Source organism: Papio anubis, unplaced genomic scaffold, assembly GCF_008728515.1.
Source record: "Papio anubis isolate 15944 unplaced genomic scaffold, Panubis1.0 scaffold302, whole genome shotgun sequence".
NCBI classification, from domain to species: Eukaryota; Metazoa; Chordata; class Mammalia; order Primates; family Cercopithecidae; genus Papio; species Papio anubis.
In genome coordinates, this window is record NW_022163129.1 from 17,046 (window position 1) to 43,067 (window position 26,022).

Here is a 26,022-nt window from a genome sequence, read left to right on the forward strand (position 1 = left end):
CAGCGTCCCTCTCAGGCGGCGAACGGTCTAGGAAACGCTCGGAGGAGACCTAGCGTGAAAACTACAACTCCCGCCGAGCCCGAGGGCGAGCTGCCAGCGTAACTTCCGCTTCCGCCACCTGCCCCTCGCACTCTCTTCACTCGGACCCTACCCGGGAGCGGTCCGGCGCGTGACGCCGCGTGACCGGGGCGCGCAAGCCGAGAGGCCCTGGAAGCGGGACTTTGGGACCCCATTGGAAGAAAGGCAACCAGAAAAGGCGAAACTAGACAACCTCGATAGTGATTGGAGCTGATGGAACGAGGGCGGAGCTAAAATCCCAGGGAGACCGGGAAGGGGAAAGGGGCGAAATTGTTCTTTGGTCACATGCTGCGGGGTCTGGTGGGAGGAGCGGTTGCCCAGCGGCCTCTTGGCGCTTCCTGTTTCCGGTTCCCGGAGTGGGGCACATCCAGGCGCTAGGGGGAACGCTGGCCTCTGAAACTAGCTCTGGGACCGGGGTCTGCGGCCGGCCCCTAGCTGGCCCCGTCTCCCATCCCCAGACGGGTATTCACGGGGGATTCTGAGCTTTGGCTGCTCCAGTTCCCCGCGACACGTGAGTGTGAGGGGCGTGGAGGAGGAGGCGGGCTGGGGTGCGCTCACACTTAAACGTCTATGACAGGAGCCGGGATCGCAATGGCTCCCTTGACCATGGTTCTAGCCAAAGATCTGGCTGAGGAGCCCTAAGAGTAGAATAGAGGCGGAGGCGTGGGGGCGGAGAGTCACGGAGTTCCGAAAGGTGTGAGGGAGAAAGGACTTCCAAAACCAGAGAGGGGATTTACGATACTTGGAAAGCAGGGAAAGGAAGATAACCCCAAGTATGGAGTCCGTTGGAGGTGTTCGTGGATTTATTTGTAGGAGAAATTTTGGCCTGCATCACGGTGGGAGGTCAAGTGGCATCATTTGGAGAAGGTATGGCTCCAAGCACTTGGAAAGTCGGGACACTGGACAGAGCGAGAATTTCTAGCACCCTGGGAGAGGTTTGAGGGGGATGCGACTGTGATATGGATAAGAATGGCTGATGGACGGATTATCATGTGTTCCTCGTGGGGAGCTTCCGCTCTTGGGACGAAGCCGCTACTTCTCTGAGGCTCCTTCTCTCTTGAGTTCTTTAAGCATTTAAGCATTGGGCCTTTTAGCCAATTGGGGCTGCTTTTCTAAAAATGTAGGCTGCTGGAGAAAAAGGGATAAGGACTGCTACATCAGAAAGGAGCCAGCGGGAAGACAGTAGAAATTCCACTGGAAAAATGGCCATGGCTGTCTTACCAGATGGGGAAGTGAGTGCTACAGAGGCCCAGTGGTGTAAGCTGCTTCCCAATTGCTGACTTAGTCATTGGCCACCCTAATAAAGGATAATTTTTAGCATTGCCAAATGGAATAGATGTGTCGTTAGAGAATAAGAAAATTGAAAGAGATTTTTCAAGATCATAAAATCCTGCTCCTTATTTCCAAAGTATATAGACAAACTCTTGTACCTTGAGAATCTAATTGTAGCATATTAAAAGGGGACTACCCAACCCTTCTATTTCGTTCTCTGCCTGATTGTTGCACCCCTATGTTTGTAAGTTTTCCAGCAGTCATCTTTATGCCACGAATCGTCTAAATTGCCCCATACACATAAAATACCTGTGTAATGTACAGCAAGTAATTTAACTAATTCTGTAAAGCGTCAGTTTTCTCGTTTTAAAGTATGAAAAATGACACCTATTTTTCTGGGTTGTGAAGATTAATGAACATAATCTAGGTAAAACATTTAGCGCATTATGCCACTGAATCAAAGAGAAGCAGCTTAAATTTAAAGCCAAGCCTTAAGCAGGAAAGAAGAATACAGTATCAATTTATTACCCTTTTTTAATAATAAGCAAATAAAAGATAGTTCAACTCAGCTAATGGCTGAGGTGTTTAACTTTTCATTCCTTCCTAATTTTGTGAGATTCCTTGTTCTAGTTTAGGAAAAGAAATCATCAACTGTCAGTTTTTAATTAGGTCCTGAGAGACTGACTGTAAAGGAAAATGGCAGGCTAAGTTAGTCTAGAAAAAGGAGCCTCCAATTTCTTTTTAGTGAGTCAGCTGGTCAAGTTGTGTGTTGAGCAGTGGGTTAACTTAGGGAAGGTGGTGGGAGTTGGAGGTCTAAGTTCTTTATTTCACCACCTATTCAGTCAACTGTGAGGAATCACTTCCCCTTCACTTCTTAGGAGGAAAAAAAAAAAAACCCACAGTTTTGGTTGCCTGCTCTCATCTCCAAAAAATTATTATGTACATAGTGGAAATATACATGTAATGACAGACCATGAACTCTGGAGCCAGACTCTCTGGCTAATTCCACTAGCTGTGTCTCGGTTTTCTTATTGGTAAAATAGCAACAATAATTGTATTTACTCATAAGGTTGTGAGGATTAATTAGTTATTTAATATATGTTAAGTGCTTTGAACAGCACCTGGCCCAAGGCAGTAGTCTATTGTTTCCTGCTGTTGTGTGGTTTCAGTGCATTAAATGTGTTATGAGGGCCTTGGACCTCTTGGCTAGCTATGATTATTCTATGGCAACTACCATAATATTACAGTAGTGAATTGATGTTTGGGGTACAGGAAGTCAGGCAGACAATTTCCCGGAATTTGTTGCTTTAGTGGGGTGTGGGAAATAGAAGGTCAGATGTTACTTTGTTTAGGGAAATGGGGAAAGTGCATTCAGGGTCAAGGTTGGAGCTTCCATTTTCCCATCTTCACACTCATTAGTACCCATGAAAATTCTGCTTGTTTCAAGTTTTATACTTCAAAAATGCGGTGGAGTAAGTGGACCAGCATGAAAAAGAACTAGAGAACTTTAAAGAATATTCATACCAAAGCCCAGATTTGCAGCGTTTTATTGTAAGTGAGAAAAGTTTAGAAGAGTTAAATCAGGAAACTGCCCGTGATACTGTTGGAATAAACAAGTAGCGATGGCCTGAGGGATCATTAACAGATATCAGAGTGAAGTGTTTTGCAAGGGTAAATCAGTCTGTCCTGGATATGAGGATGGATTAGAGAAAACAAAATGTTAGGTTTTGGTGGGGGTTTTTTTGCCAAAACCACAGTCACCTTTGCACCAACCTAGTAAGTTTGGGAAAGAGAGCTGTGTGTTTTCATTCCTAGAGCAGTACAAGCAGCAGGTGAATTGAATTTACTCTATTGTAAAATGGCTTGGTGATTCCCAATTTGTTGTCATTGATTTGTAGCATAAAAGACAACTGTACTTACTGGAAGTCTAGAAACCCTTGAGACTTGTGACCTGTAGAGGCCGAAGAGGTTTCAAAAGACTTCATCAAGCCATCAAACAGTAAAGAGGCAAGGAGGCAAGGATGGCTCCGCCCAAGCTATCATCATTCTCTTTTAAGTTTTCTTCATTTCCCCCTTCTCAACCTTGTAGTTTGTTCTGAAAGACTCACCTATACATTAGACTAAAAGTTAAATATAAATGAGTTTTCTGCTGCAGGTGCTCTTGTTAGAGATATTAAAATGTACTATGTGTTGCATATGCCAGAGAATCGTGTACTTTCTGGATAGTCAAAATACCATCCATTTATTACACATTCATACGCTTTGTTTCTTTCCCCCTCTCCTGATCCTACCTGCCCTCCCCAACACACACTCTCTCCCAAAGGATGTTCCCTTTCTACAACTGCTGGAGGACTGGACTGCTACTGCTGTTACTTCTGGCTGTGGCAGTGAGAGAATCCTGGCAGGCAGAAGAAAAAACTTGCGACTTGGTAGGAGAAAAGGGTAAAGAGTCAGAGAAAGAATTGGCTCTAGTGAAGAGGCTGAAACCACTGTTTAATAAAAGGTAAATGAGAAGAACCTTAAAGAGCTTGAGAAAATATTTATGTTAAGGTCTTTTCTTACTGATTTTATTTGATAACGTGCTCTCTTTTATGATATAGAGCAAATTCTCAGCCCAGCTTTTAGTTGCCGTGTGCAGTTTTCTCATCTTTCACAGAAGAGTAGCTACTTCCAAGACTGGATCCAAGAGACTAGCTTGTAGAAATTTAAGCATTATTTGATACCTACATATAATAGGACTTTAGAAATATCGGATAAACATATTTAGGCTGACACGTCATTGTAAGTGTCAGGGATCTTCAGTTATATAAATCTGAAGTTGGTCCCTAAGAAATGAGACTATCCCATGAACATGGGCCCTTATTCATTGGAACATGGTTACTAACAGGCATTCTAAAAATAACTAGAATACTGAGCTATCTTGGGTGGTGTATTTTAATAATTCATCATCAGCAATAAGGATGGTCTGTCAAGGTTATGAATATCTTAAACAAATATTCACTCAGCCATGACCTCAAGTAAATCGAGCATGTTGTTTGTTTTGTTTTAATTAAAGGAAAAGGATGCTCTTATTCCTGAGGCTGATAGCTGGTAACTCCTCTTCTTTCTTCCCACTTCTCTTGACAGCTTTGAGAGCACTGTGGGCCAGGGTTCAGACACATACATCTACATCTTCAGGGTGTGCCGGGAAGCTGGCAACCACACTTCTGGGGCAGGCCTGGTGCAAATCAACAAAAGTAATGGGAAGGAGACAGTGGTAGGGAGACTCAACGAGACTCACATCTTCAACGGAAGTAAGAAAACTCCCCTTCCTACTCTTGATTAACTAATTGATCCCAACCAATCCCTCTGACAATCCTGTATGTCGTGGCCCTTTCCAGTCTCTTCGGTATATCATATGTGTGGTTCGGCACACCTGAGACTATAATATACCACAGGATGCCTAATTCCACAGCTCCTCTGTAAGTCACAGCTCAGGACAATTGTGCATTACAATTAGTGAAAAACTTATGCAAAATGAAGACTCTAGCCAGAATTTTTTGTTGTTGTTGTTTTGAGACGGAGTCTCTGTCACCCAGCCTGGAGTGCAGTGGCACAATCTGCAACCTCAGCCTCTTGGGTTCAAGCAATTCTCCAGCCTCAGCCTCCCGAGTAGCTGGGACTACAGGTGTGTGCCATCACGCCCAGCTAATTTTTGTATATTTAGCAGAGACGGGGTTTCACAATGTTGGCCACGATGGTCTTGATCTCTTGACCTCCTGATCTGCCCACCTCGGCCTCCCAAGGTGCTGGGATTACAGGCATGAACCACCGCTCCCAGCCAACTCTAGCCAGAATTCTATAGCCTAGAGTTCTTTTATTCACCCAAATACTTTTAATGAGCTTCACACTAGACTTAAAAATGCCAACCACCACCACTTTTCATCAAATTAATCAAAAGTTGACCAGTTAAATTTTAAGAGCTCAAACTTTTTTTGCAAACTACTCAGTCTGCAAAACTTTACCCACTGACTTTTGTGCTATGGTGGTGGTATTTCTTAAAAGTCGCATTGCTGGAGAGGACCATGTAAGCACCTATATGGTCCAATTCCCTCCCATACAGATAAATAACTAAGTTATACAGGGTAGCTATTTACTCCTGGTAAATAATACAATACAAAAATAACAAAAGGATTTGGGGCTAGGGGTTATGTGACTAGGTTCTCCTCCTATTTCCTAATCCTGTGACTGGAAAGTCATATCACCTTTTGACTTTATTTTCTCATATGCAAAACGAGGAGCATTCACCTCACAATTATTGAATCAAATGATATTTTGCAAAATAACTGAACACAGTAAATACTAAAGAGGAGATATACATTCCAATATTAAATATCTGCTTTGAATTTATCTGGGGCTAAGTTGAAATCTTAGATGGGCTTACCCCTGCTGCTCAGCCATTGTATGGAACCTCTTTTTTTGCTTTTAGAAGATATTCAGAAAATGAATCAGTGTTAAGGTATGGATCATAATTGCTTTTGCATTGTCAGCTGCCTACCTTTAATGTTAAAAATTAAGATTTTTTTTTTTTTTTTTTTTTTGAGATGGAGTCTTGCTCTGCCACCCAGGCTGGAGTGCAGTGGCCGGATCTCAGCTACTGCAAGCTCCGCCTCCCGGGTTCCCGCCATTCTCCTGCCTCAGCCTCCCGAGTAGCTGGGACTACAGTTGCCCGCCACCTCGCCCGGCTAGTTTTTTGTATTTTTTAGTAGAGACGGGGTTTCACCGTGTTAGCCAAGATGGTCTCGATCTCCTGACCTCGTGATCCGCCCGTCTCGGCCTAAGATTATTCTTTTTTTTTTTTTTTTTTTTTGAGACGGAGTCTCGCGCTGTGTCACCCAGGCTGGAGTGTAGTGGCGTGATCTCGGCTCACTGCAAGCTCCGCCTCCCAGGTTCACGCCATTCTCCTGCCTCAGCCTCCGAGTAGCTGGGACTACAGGCGCCCGCCACCACGCCCGGCTAGTTTTTTGTATTTTTAGTAGAGACGGGGTTTCACCATGTTAGCCAGGATAGTCTCGATCTCCTGACCTCGTGATCCACCCGCCTCGGCCTCCCAAAGTGCTGGGATTACAGGCTTGAGCCACCGCGCCCGGCAGATTATTCTTAAATGAATATCTGATTCTTGTCTTAAGGGAACACAAGTCTTTGTAAGCAAACAAGTTTAGCTTGGCATTTCTGGTGTACCAAGTTCATACTGATGAGGCTTGTTTACTTATAACCAATTGCAATGAATTACTCAATTCCACTCTGCCATACCACCCAGATCTGCCTCTGCTTTTCCCCCACGCCATAGCTCCATTTTCCTTGTCCCTCCTCAGGTAATTGGATCATGCTGATCTATAAAGGGGGTGATGAATATGACAACCACTGTGGCAAGGAGCAGCGTCGTGCAGTGGTGATGATCTCCTGCAATCGACACACCCTAGCGGTGAGGCACCCTGGGTTGTATAAGGCGAGGGAGGAGATTGAAAGGACTGACGTGAGGTGGGGGAGAATATCCAGAGGGGACACAATACATTGCAATGGACATTAGAATACTAGCAGCTCAGTTTCTCTCTGTGTCAGACACGCATCTTCCATGGAAAATAGGCTGCTGAACTAGGAAGGAGCAGGTATTTTGGGGGTTTTTTATTTTGTTGCATAGGAGTCAAAACACTTTACCACCTAAATGTGTTATGCCATCTCATCATCAGGACAATTTTAACCCTGTGTCTGAGGAGCGGGGCAAAGTCCAAGATTGTTTCTACCTCTTTGAGATGGATAGCAGCCTGGCCTGTTCCCCAGAGATCTCCCACCTCAGTGTGGGTTCTATCTTACTTGTCACGTGAGTATGCCTTATCAGAACAGACCTTCTTTCCTTTTGTTTTTAAGATCAGTAACTATATGGTGGTACATAAGCACAAACTGTACATGTGTATATTATACTGTAATTGATGGGGATGACTTTTTAAATCCTCTAGCTATAAAATAATTCTGCCAGGTCACAGTGGCTCACACCTGTAATCCCAGCACTTTGGGAAGCCAAGGCAGGCGGATCACCTAAGGTCAGGAGTTTGAGACCAGCCTGACCTACATGGTGAACCCTGTCTCTACTAAAAATACAAAATTAGCCAGCACAGTGGCACACGCCTATAATCCCAGCTACTTGGGAGGCTGAGGCAGTAGAATCACTTGAACCTGCGAGGTGGAGGTTGCCGTGAGCTGAGGTCGCACCGTTGTACTCCAGCCTGGGCAACAAGGGCAAAACTGCATCTCAAAAAAAAAAAAAAAACTGACTCTGCAAGTTTTTTTTAAATGAGATTTAATGTTTAGTTGCCGGTATAGATTTGCATTTGGAGGTGCTTTTTTCCCCTGCTGGAGGACTAGGCAATTTTTATATTATTTCATTCGGTTATCAGAACTTTTAGAGAAATGGAATCATATACTTAACGGTGATTATTCTTGGCCATAGAATCACACCCTGTCACACTTTGGGCCTTTTTTCTCTTGGACTGACAGCACTCTAATTGGTTTTCTAAGAGCTACCAGCCCCCTTTTTCATTTAGTGTCACTACTCATTTTTCCTTTTCAGGGAATGTATCTTAGGAAACAGCTAACAGTAAATATAGAGGTTATCCTGAGTTTTACTAGTTCTCAGTTCTTAAGTATAGACTTCTTTCTCTACAGGTTTGCGTCACTGGTTGCTGTTTATGTTGTTGGGGGGTTCCTATACCAGCGACTGGTGGTGGGAGCCAAAGGAATGGAGCAGTTTCCTCACTTAGCCTTCTGGCAGGATCTTGGAAATCTGGTAGCAGTAAGTAACAGGGCAGCTGGTTGAATTTGTAGCCTGCAAACAAGGCTGGGTGACCAACCATCCTGGTCTGCTCACACTGAGGGGGTTCCTGGGACACAGGACATGGAGTGCTAAAACCACAAAAGTCCCAGTAAACAAGACGGTTGCCCTAGTACAAAGTAGTAAGTGGCACAGCATCCGTTTCTGGCCTTGGTAAGAAATTGCTGAAAGAGCAACACTGTTGATGACCAGGTGGGCTCTTCTAAATCTGATTTAGCTTTTAAGTGGGCCTGGGTGGGAAGAAGGGGAGGCCTAAGAAGAAACTTTTTCTCCTGTTGTCCCAAATTGAATTTAGGCTGATTGTCACATCTTTTAGGTTTTCTCATTATCCCTGTAGAAAACCAATTCTTGCCACATTCCTAGACCGTAAGTACATTTTTCTCATAACCTAAAGTTGGATGCTCCAAATTATTATTATTTTTCTCCCCTACAGGATGGCTGTGACTTTGTCTGCCGTTCTAAACCTCGAAATGTGCCTGCAGCATATCGTGGTGTGGGGGATGACCAGCTGGGGGAGGAGTCAGAAGAAAGGGATGACCATTTATTACCAATGTAGATTGCACTTTATATGTCCAGCCTCTTCCTCAGTCCCCCAAACCAAAGCTACACAGCCAGATTTCTCAAGCAGTCTCAACTCCAGTCTCTCATCTCACCCTTACTATTGCTCTTGCTTTCCAGTTTGCTTTTGATTTGCATCTTCTCACTAGTAAAACTGCCTTCCCTTTGTTCCTTATTTTCTGTTTTTTCTCTAGAGAGGTACAGTTGTAAGTCAGACTTAATATTAATAGGGCCTGTGAAAACAGGCTTTTGCATTGTCTCTTGACATCACAAGGTACAACAGGCATATGGGCAAAATGGTGTGGCAGGCTCACTGGCCCTTTGTTTTTTAAACACATTTTCACAAGTTTTTGAGACACTGGATTTCTTTAATTAAAAAAAAAAAAATGCCAAGAAACATTATTTATACAGGTTTGATTGCTTTCATGTTGTTATTCTGTACCCTATAGTAGTCTCCATGAGAATCTGGTATTTCTTGCTGCTTGGAACTACTTTGCAGTGATTACTTGGTTGCAGTCCAAGTACTCTCGTTTAGTCTGAGCCTGGAGATGTTCTAGACTTGCTTCTCCCACCTCTGGGATTAGGACAGGAAAAATGTGAAATTTCCCTTTACAGGATTATACGGTACCATCACATCATTTGTGGAAATTGGGGTGACTGTATAGCTGGGATTGGGCCATGGATTGTGGTCTTATCTGTCCACATACAGCCAAAATGCCTATCCAGAAATCCAGTCCACTGGAAAGGAAAATTGGAACTCCTGTGCCACAGGGGTTCCAGAAAAGGGAAGTCACTTTACCTTGCGGTGGTGGGATCCTGATGTCTTTCTTCCATTTGTAGTAAAAGCTGGTAAAGCTTTTCTTACTCCTGGTTCCCTATACCAGTATTTCTAAACGTGTCGCACTTTCTCCACAGGCATGTGGTTTTGACCTTTTTTTCAATCTTCTGGAAAGGGAATGGAAGCAGAAGTGGGACATCGAGGGCTCTGCTGTCCTCTGCGCTGGGTGTGGAATGCTGCTGCACCTGTCCCTTCTGCTGGCTCAGGGAAGTGTCTTCTTGCCCACATTTCTGTGGGGAAAGGTTTTTAATCCTCTGATGCTTCCATCTTCCTGTTTAGGCCATGTGCCCAGAAACCTGGACTGATCTTTCTGTAATAGTGAACCCCTGGGCCACTGAAGAGTAACATGGCTCCACTGGACACAAAAGAGGAATGGAATCAATAGGCAGGGGGCCTTTTCTAAGCCTTAGGAAAAGAAAATGAAACTATTTCATCTTTGGACTTTTCAATACTATTGGAGTGATTTTTTCTTTCTAAACAGGGAAAATAATGTTACAAAAGCATCTTTTTTGTTATTTGTTTGCATCCCTCCCCCCACACCCTGGTGTTTTAAAATGAAGAAAAAAAAAATCACTTTTTGTACAAAAACTCGTAATGATTAAAAAAACAAACAAAACATATTGGCCTAGTCATTTGTGTGAACGTGGGCAAAGACTGGAATAGAGTAAGACAACTGAAACCGATTTTCATCCTTTTACTGAGGAAAAAAATATTTAATATTTTTGTTGTATAAGGAATAGTGCCTAAGGCAGGTACTTATACTCCTGACCTTAGCCCCACGCACTCTGGTTTTATACAGCTATAGGACAGAGCAGAGTTGGAACTGAAAAATAGGGTACAAAGTAACAAATTGGAGGGGAACAGTGGGATGCAGAAAGAATGAGCAGCCACATATGCCCCAGTCAAATACTTTTAGTCCCTGCAGCATAAGAAAGATGTCAATCAAGTCTCTACACTGGCTGGGGATCCTGCCGGGAGAAAAGATTCAATCACAAGGGAGTAAGTGACAACAAAGAGAAAACTCTGAGCCACAGCTACACTGGCAGGGGGTGTACCAGATTTTGCTACTTGTGTCACACAAGCTAGAAAAACCCTACCTCTCCCATTGGGCAGGCAACCTAACATTCCACCCAGTTCCTTGCCTTACCATACTATGTATTCCTCCTCTTGGAGAATTAAGACCTGGGCTAAATGCTCCATTCCAGGATAAGGCTGAGCAGTCCTAGTTCTCTAGACTGCCTCTTCTATAAAGATTGGATTAAGGTAGGTGGAAATGGTGAGAATTGTAAAGATTTTACAAAATAAAGTAGAACCCAGAGAAAATGTCAAAGCTGCCGCCATGTAGCACCAGCAACCAATTCTTGCACTTCTCTTCCCTGTCTCAGTAATCCCCTACAGAAGGTTACATGATTGGAACAGCTCTTTCTTCCCTGCAAAGTCTCTGCTGGTACCAGGTTATAACCTGGACAGTGGGGAGTGTCTGCCTTAGGCTGGTTTGTGCAACAGGGCCACCTTAGGTCTCCTTGAGGACATTTATCTTGGCGCAGATCTTGAGGGCAGGGCCCAGCTTGATGTTCATGGCACTCATAAGATGTTCTTCTTTAAGTAATAAAAGGGCCTGTCCATCAATCTCCTGTGAGCGAAATTCCTCCGCAATCTCTTGGCAGCCTAGAAGAAATGGTGAGAACACGTAGGTAGTGCCGGATGATAGGAGGAGGGAAACTAAATGAAACTGAGGTCTAGCAATGATTAATTCCAAAGTACTTGTCCTAAATTCAGTAATACGAAGTCAGATGGCAAGCTTTAAAAGGAAAATGAAATTAGAAAGAATTGGCTATTTAAAAAATGGCAGAGGCTCACACCTGTAATCCCAGCATTTTGGGAGACCAGGGTAGGCAGATCCCTTGAGCCCAGGAGTTGACCATCCTGGGCAACATGGCAAAACCTTGACTCTATAAACACAAAAATTAGCTGGGCATGGTGGTGCATGCCTATAGTCCCAGCTACTTGGGAAACTGAAGCAGGAGGATCATTTGAGCCCAGGATGCAGAGGTTGCAGCGTGCCAAAATTCATGCCACAGCACTCCAGCCTGGGCAGCAGAGTAAGACTGTCTCAAAACAACAACAACAACAAAGCCAAGGTCCAAGACCAAGAAAGGAAAAGCAACTAAATTGTTCAACCACAGAAATAACTTCATTCAAATAGCGTGGAGATGGGAGAAAGCGAGAGAACAAAAAAGCATGTTTTCTTTTATACTGGCAAAAAGATTCTTTGTGATCTTTTTGTTTAAGGGCCCAGAATTGAGACAAATAGCAAGAAGGGTAGGGTAATTTTCATTTCTGGAGAAAACTCTTTGTCAAGAATAGCATATAGGCTGAGTGCGGTGGCTCACACCTATAATCCCAGCACTTTGGGAGGCCAAGGCAGAAGGATCTCTTGAGCCCAGGACTCCAAGACCAGCCTGGACAACATAGGGAAACCCTGCCTCTGTTTAAAAAACAAACAAACAAAAAAGACTAGCAAACAAGCCCTCTTTGAAGAGTGGGGCAACAATAGCCACTTAGTTTCTAATACCCTGCTCCACTGAAAAAAAAATTTTCTCCCTGGTAGGTATCATAATTACACATAAAAAATATTTTATCCAAAAATTTAGTGAGAAATGCAGCTACATCATGAAATATGATAATCAAACACTGTAAAATTACTGACGCTATAGAAGATAATGTCAACCCAGAAAAAAATCAGGAAGTCAACTTGAATAAATATTAGGAGTAGAGCCGCTATATTAGCATTCAAGCTCCCACTGCTTTAAAGTCAATTACTTTCCCTCTTATCAAGGCCCCTGCGGGATGATGTAAGGAAAACAACCTGGGTTCTGTTGAAGAGAGGGTCAGTACCTTGGAGAGAAGCAATAAACTCGTACACCTCCTCTACACTCCAACGGCTGGGATTACTGGACAGGAACACAGGGTTGATGCCATGTAACTCCGGTGTAGGTGGAGCTGTATTGGGATTCCCCAGATCACGTTCTCCATGCGCAGCTCTTACTGATAAAGGCCCAGGAGATGTTGGAGAGAGTGCTTCATCATAACTGGAATTATCTGAACCTCGGCTAGAGTCTTCTTGACCCTATAGGGAAAATAGCAAACCAGTGAGGTCAGTGTCAAAGGTTTATTCTCCTCTCTCTCTTCCCAAACCACCCTGGATTGGGCGTAGAAGAAAAACTAATCTTACCACATATGAAATAAGCAGCACTTTATTTGCAAATGCCCAAAATCTACTCTCAAGTGTCTTTTAAATAGAAACTGTATCACCTCCTTGATTCTCCCCATGACCTAACAATTGATCTATTTTCTCTACTCAAGTACAGTGTAAGGATTACTGGATATATGAACCAGTAGTTAGGTAAGAGGTCCAGACACAAAGGGGGTCAGGGTCTCTTGGAATTTGGAGTAATGCAATCAATGTGAAACCAGAGTTCTCACCTCACGCCCTCTTACCTGGGCAAATGAATTGCCCTGTAGGGAAAGAAAAAAGACCCACTTTAAAGGCATCTGGCTCTGCAACAAGCAGCTCACCCGGTGGCACTTGCCCTGAATCTTGGCACGGGCAATGTCAGAGGAGCTGCGGCGGGGTCCACGCCTGCGAACGCGAGCGTAGTTGGCTTCTTGAAACTCTTTCATTTTTTTCCTCTTCAGCCGGAACTGATGGCTACAGCTCACATTGTACCTACAGGACAGGGCACATACAGGATGTCAATAGTGCCACAGAAGACTACCCTGCTCTAAATGTGAATTGCTGCTTATGAGCTGATTTGGGGAAGGGAATAAAAGCAAGGAGGCAGACATAAAATATCAGCTATGAGATGATCCTGGGGAAGGGGTGTAACATTAGATGGAGATATCAGTGCTGAGGGCAAGGAGGAGGGTGCCCAGAGTACCTCTTAGCGCAAGTCATGGAGCAGAACCTCTTAGAGCCACGAAACTGCTCTGCGGGGGCGTACTTCCCACAGTACTCGCACTTCAGGAGATTCGCCTTCTTATCTAACTCTAAAAAACAAGGCATTGCTGGACAGTCACCATGGGTTTCTGCTGCCCCTCAAGCAATCATTAGGCTCAGAGCTGGATTCTAAAATTATTCTCAGGGTTTACCCCCAAAAACCTACACAACCTAGTTGAGAATCCCTAAAACACAAAGTTCAAAATCTAAAACCATGAAGACGTGTCCCTTGAGAACTTTATGACATCTTCCTAATCTTAAGCCAAACTCTTTCCATTTTAGATGTCTTGCTAATTTTATCCTAATTCACACTCTTAGATTTCAGATATGATTCAACTTCTGAGGAAAGAGGAACTAATTACTAATGCCTAGAAAGATATAAGATCCATCTACCACAAGGATTTCCAAAAGCAGGGGGAAAATGTAAATAAGAGTCCTTAAGACAGATTATAAAATCTAGAATAAGGAGAACTGGAAATTAAAGACATAAACGTCCTATTTTAGATCATCTTTTGAAAAAAAAAAATTTTTTTTGAGACCGGGTCTCACTTTGTCATCCGGGCTGGACTGCCGTGGCACTATCTTGGATCGCTGCAACCTCCACCTCCCGGGCTCAAGCGATCCTCCCACCTTGGCCTCCCAAGTAGCTGGGACTACAGGCACGTGCCACAATGCCCAGTTATTTTTATATTTTTTTGTAGAGAGAAGGTTTCACTATGTTGCTCAGGCTGGTCTCAAACTCCTGAGCTCAAGAAATCCACTGGTCTTGGCCTCCCAAAGTGCTGGAATTATAGGTGAGAGTCATCACACTCGGCCAAAAAATACATCTGTAGAGTAAAGAATAATTCAGGGGCTGGGCGCGGTGGCTCACGCCTGCAATCCCAGCACTTTGGGAGGCCGAGGCGGGCAGATCACCTGAGGTGGGGAGTTGGAAACTAGCCTGACCAACACGCAGAAACCCCGTCTCTACTAAAAACACAAAAATTAGTCGGGTGTGGTGGCGCATGCCTGTAATCCCAGTTACTTAGGAGGCTGAGGCAGGAGAATCGCTTGAACCCAGGAGGCGGTGGTTGCAGTGAGCCAAGATCACACCATTGCACTCCAGCCTGGGCAACAAGAGCAAAACTCCATCTCAAAAAAAATAATAACAATTCAAAAGGTTACTTTAGCTGGATAAATTCCCCTAACCTTATATAACTCCTTTTCTGTGATTCTACATACTCTGATATATAATATGGCTTCTATGTGTAGACGGACTTCATTTTATTCCTACTTTTTTTTTTTGAGACAGAGTCTCGCTCTGTCGCCCAGGCTGGAGTGCAGTGGCGCGATCTTGGCTCACTTCACTGCAACCTCCACCTCCCAGGTTCAAGTGATTCTCCTGCCTCAGCCTCCCGAGTAGCTGGGACTATAGGTGCATGCTGCCACACCAGGCTAATTTTTGTATTTGTAGTAGAGACAGGGTTTCACTAAGTTGGCCAGACTGGTCTCGAACTCCTAATCTCAGGTGATGTGCCTGCCTTGGTCTCCCAAAGTGTTGGGATTATAGGCATGAGCCACCATGCCAGGCCTTATTTCTACTTTAAATAAACAGGTAACTACTATTTTACACTGAATCCTCAAACACATCTCCACAAGCCTCCTTCCCCTAAATGGGTCTCTAAATAAATACTCACCGGCAGAGGGGCTGTCTACTCCCAAAGGGCCACCTGACTGATTCTCAGTCAGCCCTGTCGGAAGGCCAGTCTGTAGTGGCTTCTCAGACTCCTTCAGTAACTGAGAACAACCCACCTGTCCCAGAAAACATTTAGAATTAAGTTAGCCTGATCCCTTTCTGCTTCTCTATAGCTTTCCCCAACATTTCCCAATCAATATTATGTCTTTGCTTGGATCTCTGAGTTAAAGACCAAGTCTGGTTCAGAGAGAATCACTTTCAATATGTTAATCATTAAGAGTGGTAACTGGTCTCTATACAATGTTTGGAAATGAAAAAAAAAAGTAGTAACTGGCTTTTCTTTCCAGATAAGCCAATGGAGAACAGGTTCCTACACTGGCTCCCTATTTTGTCCTCTTCCTTCCTATGGTGCTGAAAATGCACTAGGAGTCAAGACACCTCAGTTCTAGTCCTGGTTCTACAAACCCTAGGAAAGCTCCTTAACTTCACTACTGTTCTATTCATTATAAAACAAACTAGTTAATCTAACTAAACATTACAGTTTTAAAGGTTACTTTCTTCCTTTTTTTCTCCTCTTCCTAACATTTTCATTTTATGCTTCACACACTCCTTTTCCTTTCCTTCTTTATAACTAAACAGCGTAACTGAACCATTCTTTAATTAAATAGTTCTGTGCCTTTTATTTTTACTGGAGTTTGAAAAGACAACAATCAAACCAAGTCCCCACTTCAAAGTCCCACCTTGTGGCCCTGCCCTCACCGGGAAAGGTTCTGCTCCTTCCTGGATAACAAAGCCTTCAATGATGTGGGTGAGAATCTGGGGCTTCACGATGGCCTGTGGGGGTTTTGAGTCACCCATCTGTCTAGACACCATGGCTAGTGTAGGAGGCGGTACTGATGGGGCAGGGGTCAAGGCTACTAGTTCACTGCCTGGGGTATTAGCATTCATATTAGCCACTGATTCAGCTTTTTCTGGAAAATAAACACAGATTAAGCAATAGACATGAGATGAAATACTGATCCATCTATTAGTTGAGCCGGCATGATCTTCCATAATAATCTATGTTTACCCTTGACAATTCACCCTGGATTCCCTGTTTTTGGACCTATTCATTTGTCCACCAACTTCTGGCCCATTTTCTACTCAATCAGATTTATCTTTTAGCTCACTCAGAACATTTCTCTACTCTGTGTGCACTACAACAGCATTTTAGAAGTCAGTTACTCACCTCCAAGACTGCTCTTCTCATCCATGACTTTTGGGCTCTCTGCTACTGGAGATGCCTTGGCAGGAAGCATTGAACCCAACGTGGAGACATCATCTCTCTCCTCCTCAGAGTCAGCCTTGCGTTTGACAGGCAATGTTTGGGGTTTACCCTATAAAGAAGAGGAAAGAAACAAAGATGTACAAATGAAGGATAACAAGGAACCACAATTATTACCATAAATAATCTCTTTCAAAGAAAATTTTCTTAGTTCCAGATTTGCCAATTTATCTACTTCCCATGGTACACTAAAATTCCTGGTCATTCCTAATAACTTTACATCAGGACAAAAGAAAATGTAACATGATTTAGTCCTGACCTAGGTCTTGAGACCCTGTATTCATGCAGACCAACCAAGAACTGTTGTTTTTTCAAGGACTGATTTGGTTAAGGCTATCTTGATCTAACTTATTACATACCCAAAACCCAGAATAGTATCAGTAACAAATTTAGGAGTATAAAGTTCAGATATTATACACATTAATGTGTCACTCTCTTACAGAAAAAGCAGATAAATACCAGTATTAACCCTCTTAACTCTTTATTCCCCTATTAAATTAAGCTCTATTTCCACTCAGCCCCAGGTCCTCTCTCATGCATAATAGTGCCCTCAAAACCATCAGACATCACTCACCGGCAAGTGCACAGACTGCATATAGAAGGCAGCAGGGACCTGGGCTACAACAGGTGAGGAGGTGGTAGCCCCACCCTTCACCACATGTGCTGTCCCCTGCACAGGAGCAAGGGTCATCCCAGGGGCCAATGTGGGAGGGCACTCCTGCAGTGCACCAGGAGCCTGGGATGAAGGTGGCGAGGAGGCCAAATGGGCCTGACCAGACTGCACTGGACCTGGCATCCCCCGGGAAGTAGGTACAGCAGCTGCCAGCTGTGCCAACCCCAAAGCCTGTGCCTGGGCTGTACCTGGCTGTCGAGTGCCTACAACTTGCACTGGGATATGGGGTGGTGGTTGCTGGGTAGCTGACATCTTAGCAGTCCCTAACTGAGGTGGCTTGATAGGTGCTACAGGTGGTTTGGATTGGATGGGAATTGGTGGCTTAGGGGCTGCATCAGGTGGAAGAGACAAGGGTGAAGACTGAAGCATGGGCTGAACGACCAGGGTTTGGGCTTGCTGCTGGGACTGTGAAGGTGGGACCTGCTGAGTAGGTGGGACCTGTGGTGGCTGAGGGGCAGTGAGAGTGGTGGCTTGCGGCTGCTGCTGTTGCTGCTGCTGCTGTTGTTGCTGCTGCTGCTGCGCCAACTGGAGGTGTGTAGCTGTGTGAAGTAGCTGAGACTGACGATGCTGGAACTGCTGCTGGTGGTGGATGGCAATCTGCTGCTGGATCACCACCTGTTTCTGCTGGAGGTGGATCTGTTGCTGTTGCTGAATCAGTGAATGGGGCTGGATTTGTGTGTAGGTGGCTGTAGGAACAATCCCAGAACAGAATAAAGAGAAAAAAGAGCAGAGAATAATAACCATTCTAAATTAAAAGTAAAATCATTTTTCCAAGGTATACCTAGTTTTGGAATTATGCGGTGAAAATAAATCTAGTCAGTATGAAACTTGGACATCACTTCATCCATACTCTTTCCACTGAATCAGACATTATCAACTACCACTAGTCTTAAAGATCCCAGAGAAAGAACTCCCTTGCTCAATAGAGCCTCAGTAATTTCTTGTGTCTCTTATCTTTGCCATACTTAAATATTGTACTCTTTTACTCTGTACTCAGCAAAGAAGAATGGTTAGCCCCTCCTCCATTAGACTTGGAGTTTCTCAAAGGCTGAATCCAATGTTTTATTTATTTTCACATCCCTAATACAGAGCCCAGGGCCTGACACTTCAGAAGCACTTAATATTCACTGAAAAAATAGATACTCACAGAGTTAAAGATACCAACATCTTCCCATGAATGACTTGGATTTTACAAACCATCAGCTTAGATCACTATCTAAGTCTTAAGAGTCAGCACCTGTCAGCTCTGACCTAAGTTTCCTCCACTGTAAACTGGGACTGACAAACTCTACTTCTCCATATTGCACCAGATTGTCCAGAGATCAAAGCATGTGATAAAGCACTTTAGAAATATAACTGCTAGAGTATGTAAATACCAAGTATAATAATAACTAACTTTTAATTTTTTGTGTGAGTAAATTATGTAAGTATATCAACAACTAAGGTGCTAGAAACAAGGCAAAAATCAACTTGACCAAATAAGATACACACATCTAACTACATCTTACCCGCAGTCTGAAAGCAAGTATAAACTATCGGTCTTGCCCTGTCACCTAGGCTGGAGCGCAGTGGTGCGATCCCAGCTCACTGCAACCTCTGCCGACCGGGTTCAAGCTATTCTCCTGCTTCAGCCTCCAGAGTAGCTGGGACTACAGGCGTACACCACTATGCCCAGCTAATTTTTGTATTTTTAGTAGAGACAGGGTTTCACCATGATGGCCAGGCTAGTCTGAAACTCTGACCTCAAGTGATCCACCTGCCTCGACCTTCCAAAGTGTTGGGATTACAGGAGTGAGCCACCGCACCCCACCTCTCTATTAGTCTTAAGTGCTCTAAGGCATTTGTACTATATCTGCTCTACGCTGGACCAAGTAACCACATTAAACAGTGAAGAGAGAATTCATCCCTTATAGTAAATGCTAAGTTACATGAAGACAAGGAATCTGCTTTTCAAAAATGTATCCCCAGTAATTCCTAGAAAACAGCAAACAATTCAGTAAGATGTGATGAATGAATAGACAGAGTGATAAACTGAAGAACTAACAGCCTAAGAAAGCGGACAGGGCAACTTGTAAGCTGACTATTGCCTGGTAGAAACAGATAAGATCTGTATCTGTCACTTGACCTCCGACCCTGAATAATATGTTCAAGGCTGATATGATTCCCATTCCTTCCTCTATTCAAGGACCAACAGAAGCGGGGAAAAAACAAAAAGGTGAAGAAAAAAAGGCAAAAAAAGAAAAAAAGGAAAATTTCACATTAATTCTGGGAGAATAATGACATTAGGAGTGACAATTTACCTGAGCTAATAAGTGTCTGGCTGGGCGCAGGTGTGGCTGTCCGTGTCAGGTTCATACCCACATTCTGCTGACCGCTCCCATCTGCTTCTGCCTTCTTGGCTGCTGCACTTTCTGCCTCTGTCTGGCTGCCCTGGCTCACAGTCACTGTTTGGGCTGCAGGCAAGGGCTGCACCACTCCTGTGCCCTTCCTGGGACAGCTCCCACCACCCACTCCTGAGGAAGGCAACTGGCCCAAACCACCATGTGCCTGGCCACCACCACCTGGACCCATGGACCCTGGGATGCTATTCCCACTGCCTCCACCAGCTTGACTAAGGTTGAGGGACTGGCTTGTGGCCCCAGAGGAAGCCTGTGCCACCGCTAGGGCCTGGCTAGAGGCCTGGGAGAGGCTAGAGACAGGGGAAGCTCCCGGAGGAATGGCCTTCTGAGTGGAGCCTTGCATTGGAGGTCCTTGAGCTGAGGCCTGTTGATTCCTTACTGCCAAGTTCTGCACCTGAAAGACATGAAAAAAACAGATTGAGAAAAGGAGGACTGGAGGCATTAAGGTCAAAGATTCAAAAGCAGCCAGGATAGCTATTGTGTTATATTCCACAGAATACCTCAGCTCGTATCTCTGCCTTTACAATATACTTTAAGGCCTTCCTACCTCCTAGGGAGGAACTCTGGAACCATATCTAATTTTTCAGCCACCTTCACTCACTAGCAAGTGTGTCATCAAGTGTGGTCATTTATTCCTTCAAAATCTCTCTTCAGTTACCCCTTTCCTCGCCATTCAATCATTCAGCACCTCCCAAAACCTTGCCATTCAATCATTCAGCACCTCCCAAAAACCTACTATGCCTCAGGTACTACATTGGATACTGGAAATGCAGAGGAAAGACACAGTCTCTGCTCTTAATGATGACTTTCTACTACAGAAGACAAGAAAATTACCACTTACGATATAAGATGTATAGATATACACCCAGTACCATAGGAGTACAAAGAAGGAAGAGCAACTAAGACTAGGGAGATCAAGAAAGGGCTTCCTAAAACACGTGATGCTGATCTGACACTCAGTAGGCAATGGTGAAGGTGGGGGTTTAAAGATATTGGTAATAGCATTTGCAAGGCCAGAGCCAAAAAAGGATTATTATTTAGACCAGGCGCTGTGACTCACGCCTGTAATCCCAACACTTTGGGAGGCCAAGATGGACAGATTGCTTGAGTTCAGGAGTTTGAGAACAGCCTGGGCAACACTGCCTCTACAAAAAATGCAGAAAATTAGCCAGGTATGGTGGCAAACACTTGTAGTCCTGGCTACTCAGGAGGCCAAGGTGAAAGGATCACTTGAGCCTGGGAGGCAGAGATTGCAGTGATCTGAGCTCATGCTACTGCACTCCAGCCTGGGTAACAGAGTGAGACCCTGTCTGTGGGGGGTAAAAAAACAAAGACATTATTTTTAAATATTATAGAAAATATGTATAATTTCTAAAAAGACTGTATTTTTAGAAATTATAAATATTATGTTTGGGGTAAATTACAAGGAATGGAAAGAAACGAAGCTAGGAAGGCAGGCTGTGGATAAGGAGGTAGGAAGGTGCTTGGCCATTAAGGGCCTGGTGTGTTGAAATAAGGAATCTGAACTTTAGTTTGGGAACAGCAAGTTTATCTGTCTTATTCATTGTTATATTCCTAGCACCTTCATAGTTCTGGCACATAGTCAGTACTCTAAAATATGGATAAAGGGAAAGAATGATGCCCGCTTAACGGATTATAGGAAGCCAATAAAGGTTATTAATCAAAATAAACATTCATTTATACATTTATACATTTCTGATTGAAGTATAAATCAATACACTTCCTATTTTAGAAAATATTTGTTATCATATCCTAAAGTTGAACATTCACACACTCTCTAACCCAGAAATTCCACAAGAGAAACTCTTGCCATGTACCACAGGAGGCATGTATAGGAATGTTCATGGTGGCATTATTCATAGCAACCACAACCTGGAATCAACCCAAAGGGCCATCTACAGAAGAGAAGATGAATAAACTATAGTATATTCATACAATGGAACAGTATGTAGAAACTACAATTAATAAACTATAATGACTCCAACAAAACAAATGGATCATGACAATGTTACTAAGAAAGCACTCTCCAAAAGTGTACATACAGCATGAGTACCTTATACATTTCAATACAATTAAAAAATATATATGGTGTCCGGGGTTTGCTTCAAAATACTCCACAGGCAGAGAAGGGCCTGAATGCATTGGCCATGTGTTGATAATTGTTGAAGCTGGATGGTAAGTACATAGGAATTCACACTTTTTCTATTTTTGTGTATGTTTAAAATTTTCTATAATAAAAAGGGCATTTTAGAAATACAGAGATGCAATAAAACTATATAAAAAAGGACCCCAGGGAAGAATGGACTTAGAAATCAGAAGGCTCCTTACTATGGGTAAGGGAAGGCAATAGATAGAACTGCACACTGCTTATTACATTATTAAAAGTTACTGAGTAAATAAATTTTAAAAGGTTATGACGAGACCAACAGTGAGAGAGTGGCATGACCCAAGGCTTATAATATTAGCAAATTCTGTGTACCAGAAGTACAATTAAAAAATTAGTAGTAACAACATATATTTTCTTATTTTAAAAAAAGAAGTTAATAAAAGTTTCCTGATAGTAATGCAGAAAAGAATTACAAGTAGGTAAGACTGAAGTCAAGAAGACCATTTAGAAAACTAGTACAATATGCCGGTGCAGTGGCTCACACCTGTAATTCCAGCACCCTGGGAGACCAAGGTGGGCAGACTGCCCGAGCTCCGGAGTTCGAGACCAGCAGGAGCAACATGGAGAAACCCCATATTCTAACTAAAAATACAAAACATTAGCCGGGCATAGTGGCACAAGCCTGTAATCCAGCTACTCAGGAGGCTGAGGTACAAGAATCGCTTGAACTCAGGAGGCAGAAGTTGCAGTGAGCCGAGATCACACCACAGCACTCCAGCCTGAGCAGCAGAGAGACTCTGTCTCCAAAAAAAAAAAGAAAGAAAACTAGTACAGAACAGGTTCAAATAATTAAAACCTGAATTCAGGCAGGAGGATAAGCAGTAGAGAAGAGGTGATGGCTTTTGAGAGATATTAACAAGAATCATCAGGATTGGGTGCTTTAGTATATAATATTATCTGGTAATCATTAATATATAGTTTTTCCAATCAGCTTCATTTCCATAATGGCTGTCTCAAACTTTCCCACTCTCTCCCTATACCTCAGGCTACCTTCTGTTTCTCCTCCTCCTCCTCACCTCTTCAAAGAAAACAAAAATGATATGAGCATTACTTCATCACTTCCCCCTTCTCTCCCTTCTCTCCTTCCTATCAAAAGGCAATCAATCCTTCTCTGCGCTCTACATCCCATCTCCTCCTGCCATCTCAAGGAGCATATAAGATCCACTGCCTCCTCTTCCACTTCTCCTTCTCCACTGGCTCCCTCATCACCATGTATGAAATGCACATTCCCCTCCCCGGTTCCACCTTCCTTTCCTGGTGCTGATAAACTCTTAATAGCTATTTACAGTCACCGTATTCATTCCCACCAGCCATTCACACCCCTCAAACTCATCATACTACTTTGGATTCACCAACCCCCAAACTCAACTGAAACCACTCTCCCTCTCTATTAATAAAACCCCCCTGCCCATGCACGCACAGATGCACACACGCACATCTTATAACATTTTGTTCCCTTGCCTTCATGACACTACAGTCCAGATTTTCCTATCTGCTGCTCTTTCCCATTCCCTCTGCCAGCCCATTACCCTCTATCCATCTTGAACTGCTTTTCCAAAGTGGGGCTTCATCCTACCTCAGGGCCCCATATTAAACGTTCTTCTCCTCAATCTGTACTATCTCCCCAAACATTTTTTTTTAAAGATGGAGTTTCGCCCTTGTTGCCCAGGCTGGAGTACAATGGCATGATCTCAGCTTACTGCAACCTCCACCTCCCAGGTTCAAGTGATTCTCCTGCCTCAGCCTCCCAAGTAGCTGGGATTACAGGGGTGCACCACCACACCCAGCTAATGTTTGTATTTTTAGTAGAGACAGGGTTTCACCATGTTGATCAGGTTGGATGGTCTCAAACTCCTGACCTCGGGTGATCCACCCGCCTCGGCCTCCCAAAGTGCTGGGATTACAGGCATGAGCCACAGTGCCGGGCCTTTTTTTTAAGATGGAGCTTCCTCTGTTAACCAGGCTGGGTGCAGTGGCACGGTCTTGGCTCACTGCAACCTCCAACTTCCAAATTCAAGTGATTCTCCTGCCTCAGCCTCCCAGTAACTGGGGCTATGGGCACACGCCACCATGCCCAGCTAATTTTTTTGTATGTTTAGTAGAGACTGAGTTTGACTATGTTGCCCAAGTTGGTCTCAAACTCCTGATCTCAGGTGATTCACCCGCCTCAGCCTCCCAAAGTGCTGGGATTATAGGTGTGAGCCACTGCGCCCGGCCTCCCCAGGCAATTTTAAACACTGAGGAGGGTGAACTAATTTAGTAGATGGGGGACTTCAATTATCATCTATATGTCTACTACTCTCAAATGTTTATCTCCAACCCAGACCTCTTCTCTGAGCTCAAGAACCACATAATAAAACTGCAGTCTCAGTATCTCCTCATGGATGGCTCACAAGCACTTCTAAGCCTGTATGTCCAAAACTGAACTTCACTCTAAATACACTTCTACATTCGTCGTCTCATAAACAGCACCACCGGCCACCCCACTGCTATATCAGATCTCATATCTGGCATCTCCCTTAATTCCCCCATCTATTAAATTAGTTTACCCTCTTCAATGATTCTTCCAAGTTATCCTCAAATCTATGCGTTTCTGTCCATCTCCACTGCTACCCCCAATATAAACATCATCTTTCCCTTAAACCATTAGAACAGTTATTCTCCTGACAGTCACACTCATACCATATCTGTTTCGTCTCCAAAGAGGAAATCAACATGGTATTTAAAAAACAAAACAAAAATACGTTCAAATCTCTCCATGACACTTCCTTATTTAAAATCCTTCTATAGCTTCCAATTGCTTTTTATAAAAAGCCCAAAATCCTAAACACAGCCCCCAAGGCCCTGCAAGATAAGGTTCCTCCTACCCATCTAGCCCCACTTTGCCAAACTCCAAGAATATAAGACTTTCAAATCCTCAAACAAATCAAGTTCCTGCCCTCCTCAGGGCCTTTGGACACACTCTTCTCCTGCCTCCAACACTCTCCTTTCACATCCTTATCTGGCTAACTTCTGCACACCCCAAGTTAAATGTCACCTCCCTGACTTCTACACCCCATGCCAAAGCTAAATTAAGTCCCTTTCTAAATTCTCAGAACATTTGGTACTTTCTCAATTATTTCCCCATTCAGGTGACTATTAGTTTAATGTCTGGTGTTTCAATGGTCTATGAGCTCCACAAAAGAAGTGATTATGACTTTCTTGGGCACCCAAGGTTAAGGAATGTTTGATACATTAATAATAGCAGTTCTTCCTGGACACTCACTACGTCCAGGCACTCTTCAAGCAGTTAAACACAGCAACTCATTTAGTCCTCACAACACATCCTGAGGTAGGTATATTACAATATCTATTTTACAGACGAAAAAAACGGTAACAGAAAGATGTCAGATCATTTGCACAGGGTCACACAGTAAGTAGTGGAGCTGGAATCTGACCCATCGGATGCGTATTTTTAACTACTGCCCTCTGTTCCTCCACATATTGACACTCAAATATCTGATGAAGGAATGAGTGGATAAATCAAAGAACTGGATATGGAAATGGAACCAACCTCATTCTTGGCTCCCACTGCTATCACCAAGTCTAAAACAAAGGCTTGCCTTACAGCTAGAGGACCCCAAGAGTTTCTTAGCAGGTTCCCTAACTTCTCTTCTCCAGGAACTATTAGAACAGTATTAGAACAGTTATTCTCGCTACAGTTCTTCCTAAATACTTTCCTCATCCTGTTATTCTGCAATGATCCCTGTGACCTATGAAGTTAACTACAACCTCCTTTACTTGGCTTTTATGCTCCACCCTAGCAATGACCTCTTCTATCATCAGGCCTGTTGATTCTATTTTATTTATTCCCTCATTCCAACGCCCACCACACATACTCATATTTAAATACATGACTATGCTCTTACGCTTGCTGTTCTCTCTCCAGTTTTCTTCTCACTCCAAATCAAATCCACTCACCCTTCAAGACTCTGCTCAAGTATCCCAATAAGGCATTGCAAAGTCATGTAACCAATTCTTTTCCAAACTCATGTTTCACTCAAAGTTAGCACCATTTAGTTTAGCACTTTTTTTTTTTCTTTTTGAGATGGAGTCTCATTCTGTCGCCCAGGCTGGAGTGCAGTGGCGCGATCTTGGCTCACTGCAACC

At 43.6% G+C, this 26,022-nt stretch overlaps 2 protein-coding genes across 11 annotated transcripts in view; one reads left to right on the forward strand and one right to left on the reverse strand.

The window, feature by feature from the left end:
- On the forward strand, positions 1-10,624 carry LOC116273000 (cation-dependent mannose-6-phosphate receptor). 6 transcript variants are annotated; one of them, XM_031661925.1, is made up of 8 exons: positions 1-589; positions 3,249-3,357; positions 3,674-3,853; positions 4,477-4,643; positions 6,705-6,814; positions 7,080-7,210; positions 8,053-8,179; positions 9,692-10,624. In XM_031661925.1, exons 3-8 carry the CDS (start codon positions 3,675-3,677, stop codon positions 9,917-9,919), a joined length of 942 nt encoding a protein of 313 aa, XP_031517785.1. In that variant the 5' UTR covers positions 1-589; positions 3,249-3,357; position 3,674; the 3' UTR covers positions 9,920-10,624. The 6 variants fall into 6 exon arrangements, with proteins under 6 accessions (XP_031517785.1, XP_031517783.1, XP_031517787.1 ...); XM_031661923.1 differs by lacking the exon at positions 3,249-3,357; XM_031661927.1 differs by lacking the exons at positions 3,249-3,357; positions 9,692-10,624 and adding an exon at positions 8,652-9,178.
- Positions 10,298-26,022, reverse strand: part of LOC116272999 (polyhomeotic-like protein 1) — a 25,658-nt gene continuing 9,933 nt past the window's right edge. For all 5 annotated transcript variants that reach the window (XM_031661920.1, XM_031661919.1, XM_031661916.1 and 2 more), the window contains 9 exons: positions 19,587-20,079; positions 17,188-17,972; positions 16,518-16,665; positions 16,049-16,260; positions 15,291-15,405; positions 13,556-13,664; positions 13,194-13,344; positions 12,513-12,744; positions 10,298-11,282 (listed from right to left, as the gene is read on the reverse strand). In XM_031661920.1, the coding sequence (XP_031517780.1) occupies positions 11,128-11,282; positions 12,513-12,744; positions 13,194-13,344; positions 13,556-13,664; positions 15,291-15,405; positions 16,049-16,260; positions 16,518-16,665; positions 17,188-17,972; positions 19,587-20,079 (2,400 nt within the window). In that variant the 3' untranslated portion in view covers positions 10,298-11,127. The remainder of the gene's footprint in view (positions 11,283-12,512; positions 12,745-13,193; positions 13,345-13,555; positions 13,665-15,290; positions 15,406-16,048; positions 16,261-16,517; positions 16,666-17,187; positions 17,973-19,586; positions 20,080-26,022) is intronic.

What these genes read in the sequence shown, in the direction of transcription:
- LOC116273000 (XM_031661922.1), top strand. Translation starts at nt 854, where the DNA reads ATGGAGTCCGTTGGAGGTGTTCGTGGATTTATTTGTAGGAGAAATTTT. An exon ending in AAACCACTGTTTAATAAAAG is followed by an intron (nt 3,854 to 4,476) that starts GTAAATGAGAAG and finishes TTCTCTTGACAG; the next exon opens with CTTTGAGAGCACTGTGGGCC. An exon ending in GCAATCGACACACCCTAGCG is followed by an intron (nt 6,815 to 7,079) that starts GTGAGGCACCCT and finishes TCTCATCATCAG; the next exon opens with GACAATTTTAACCCTGTGTC.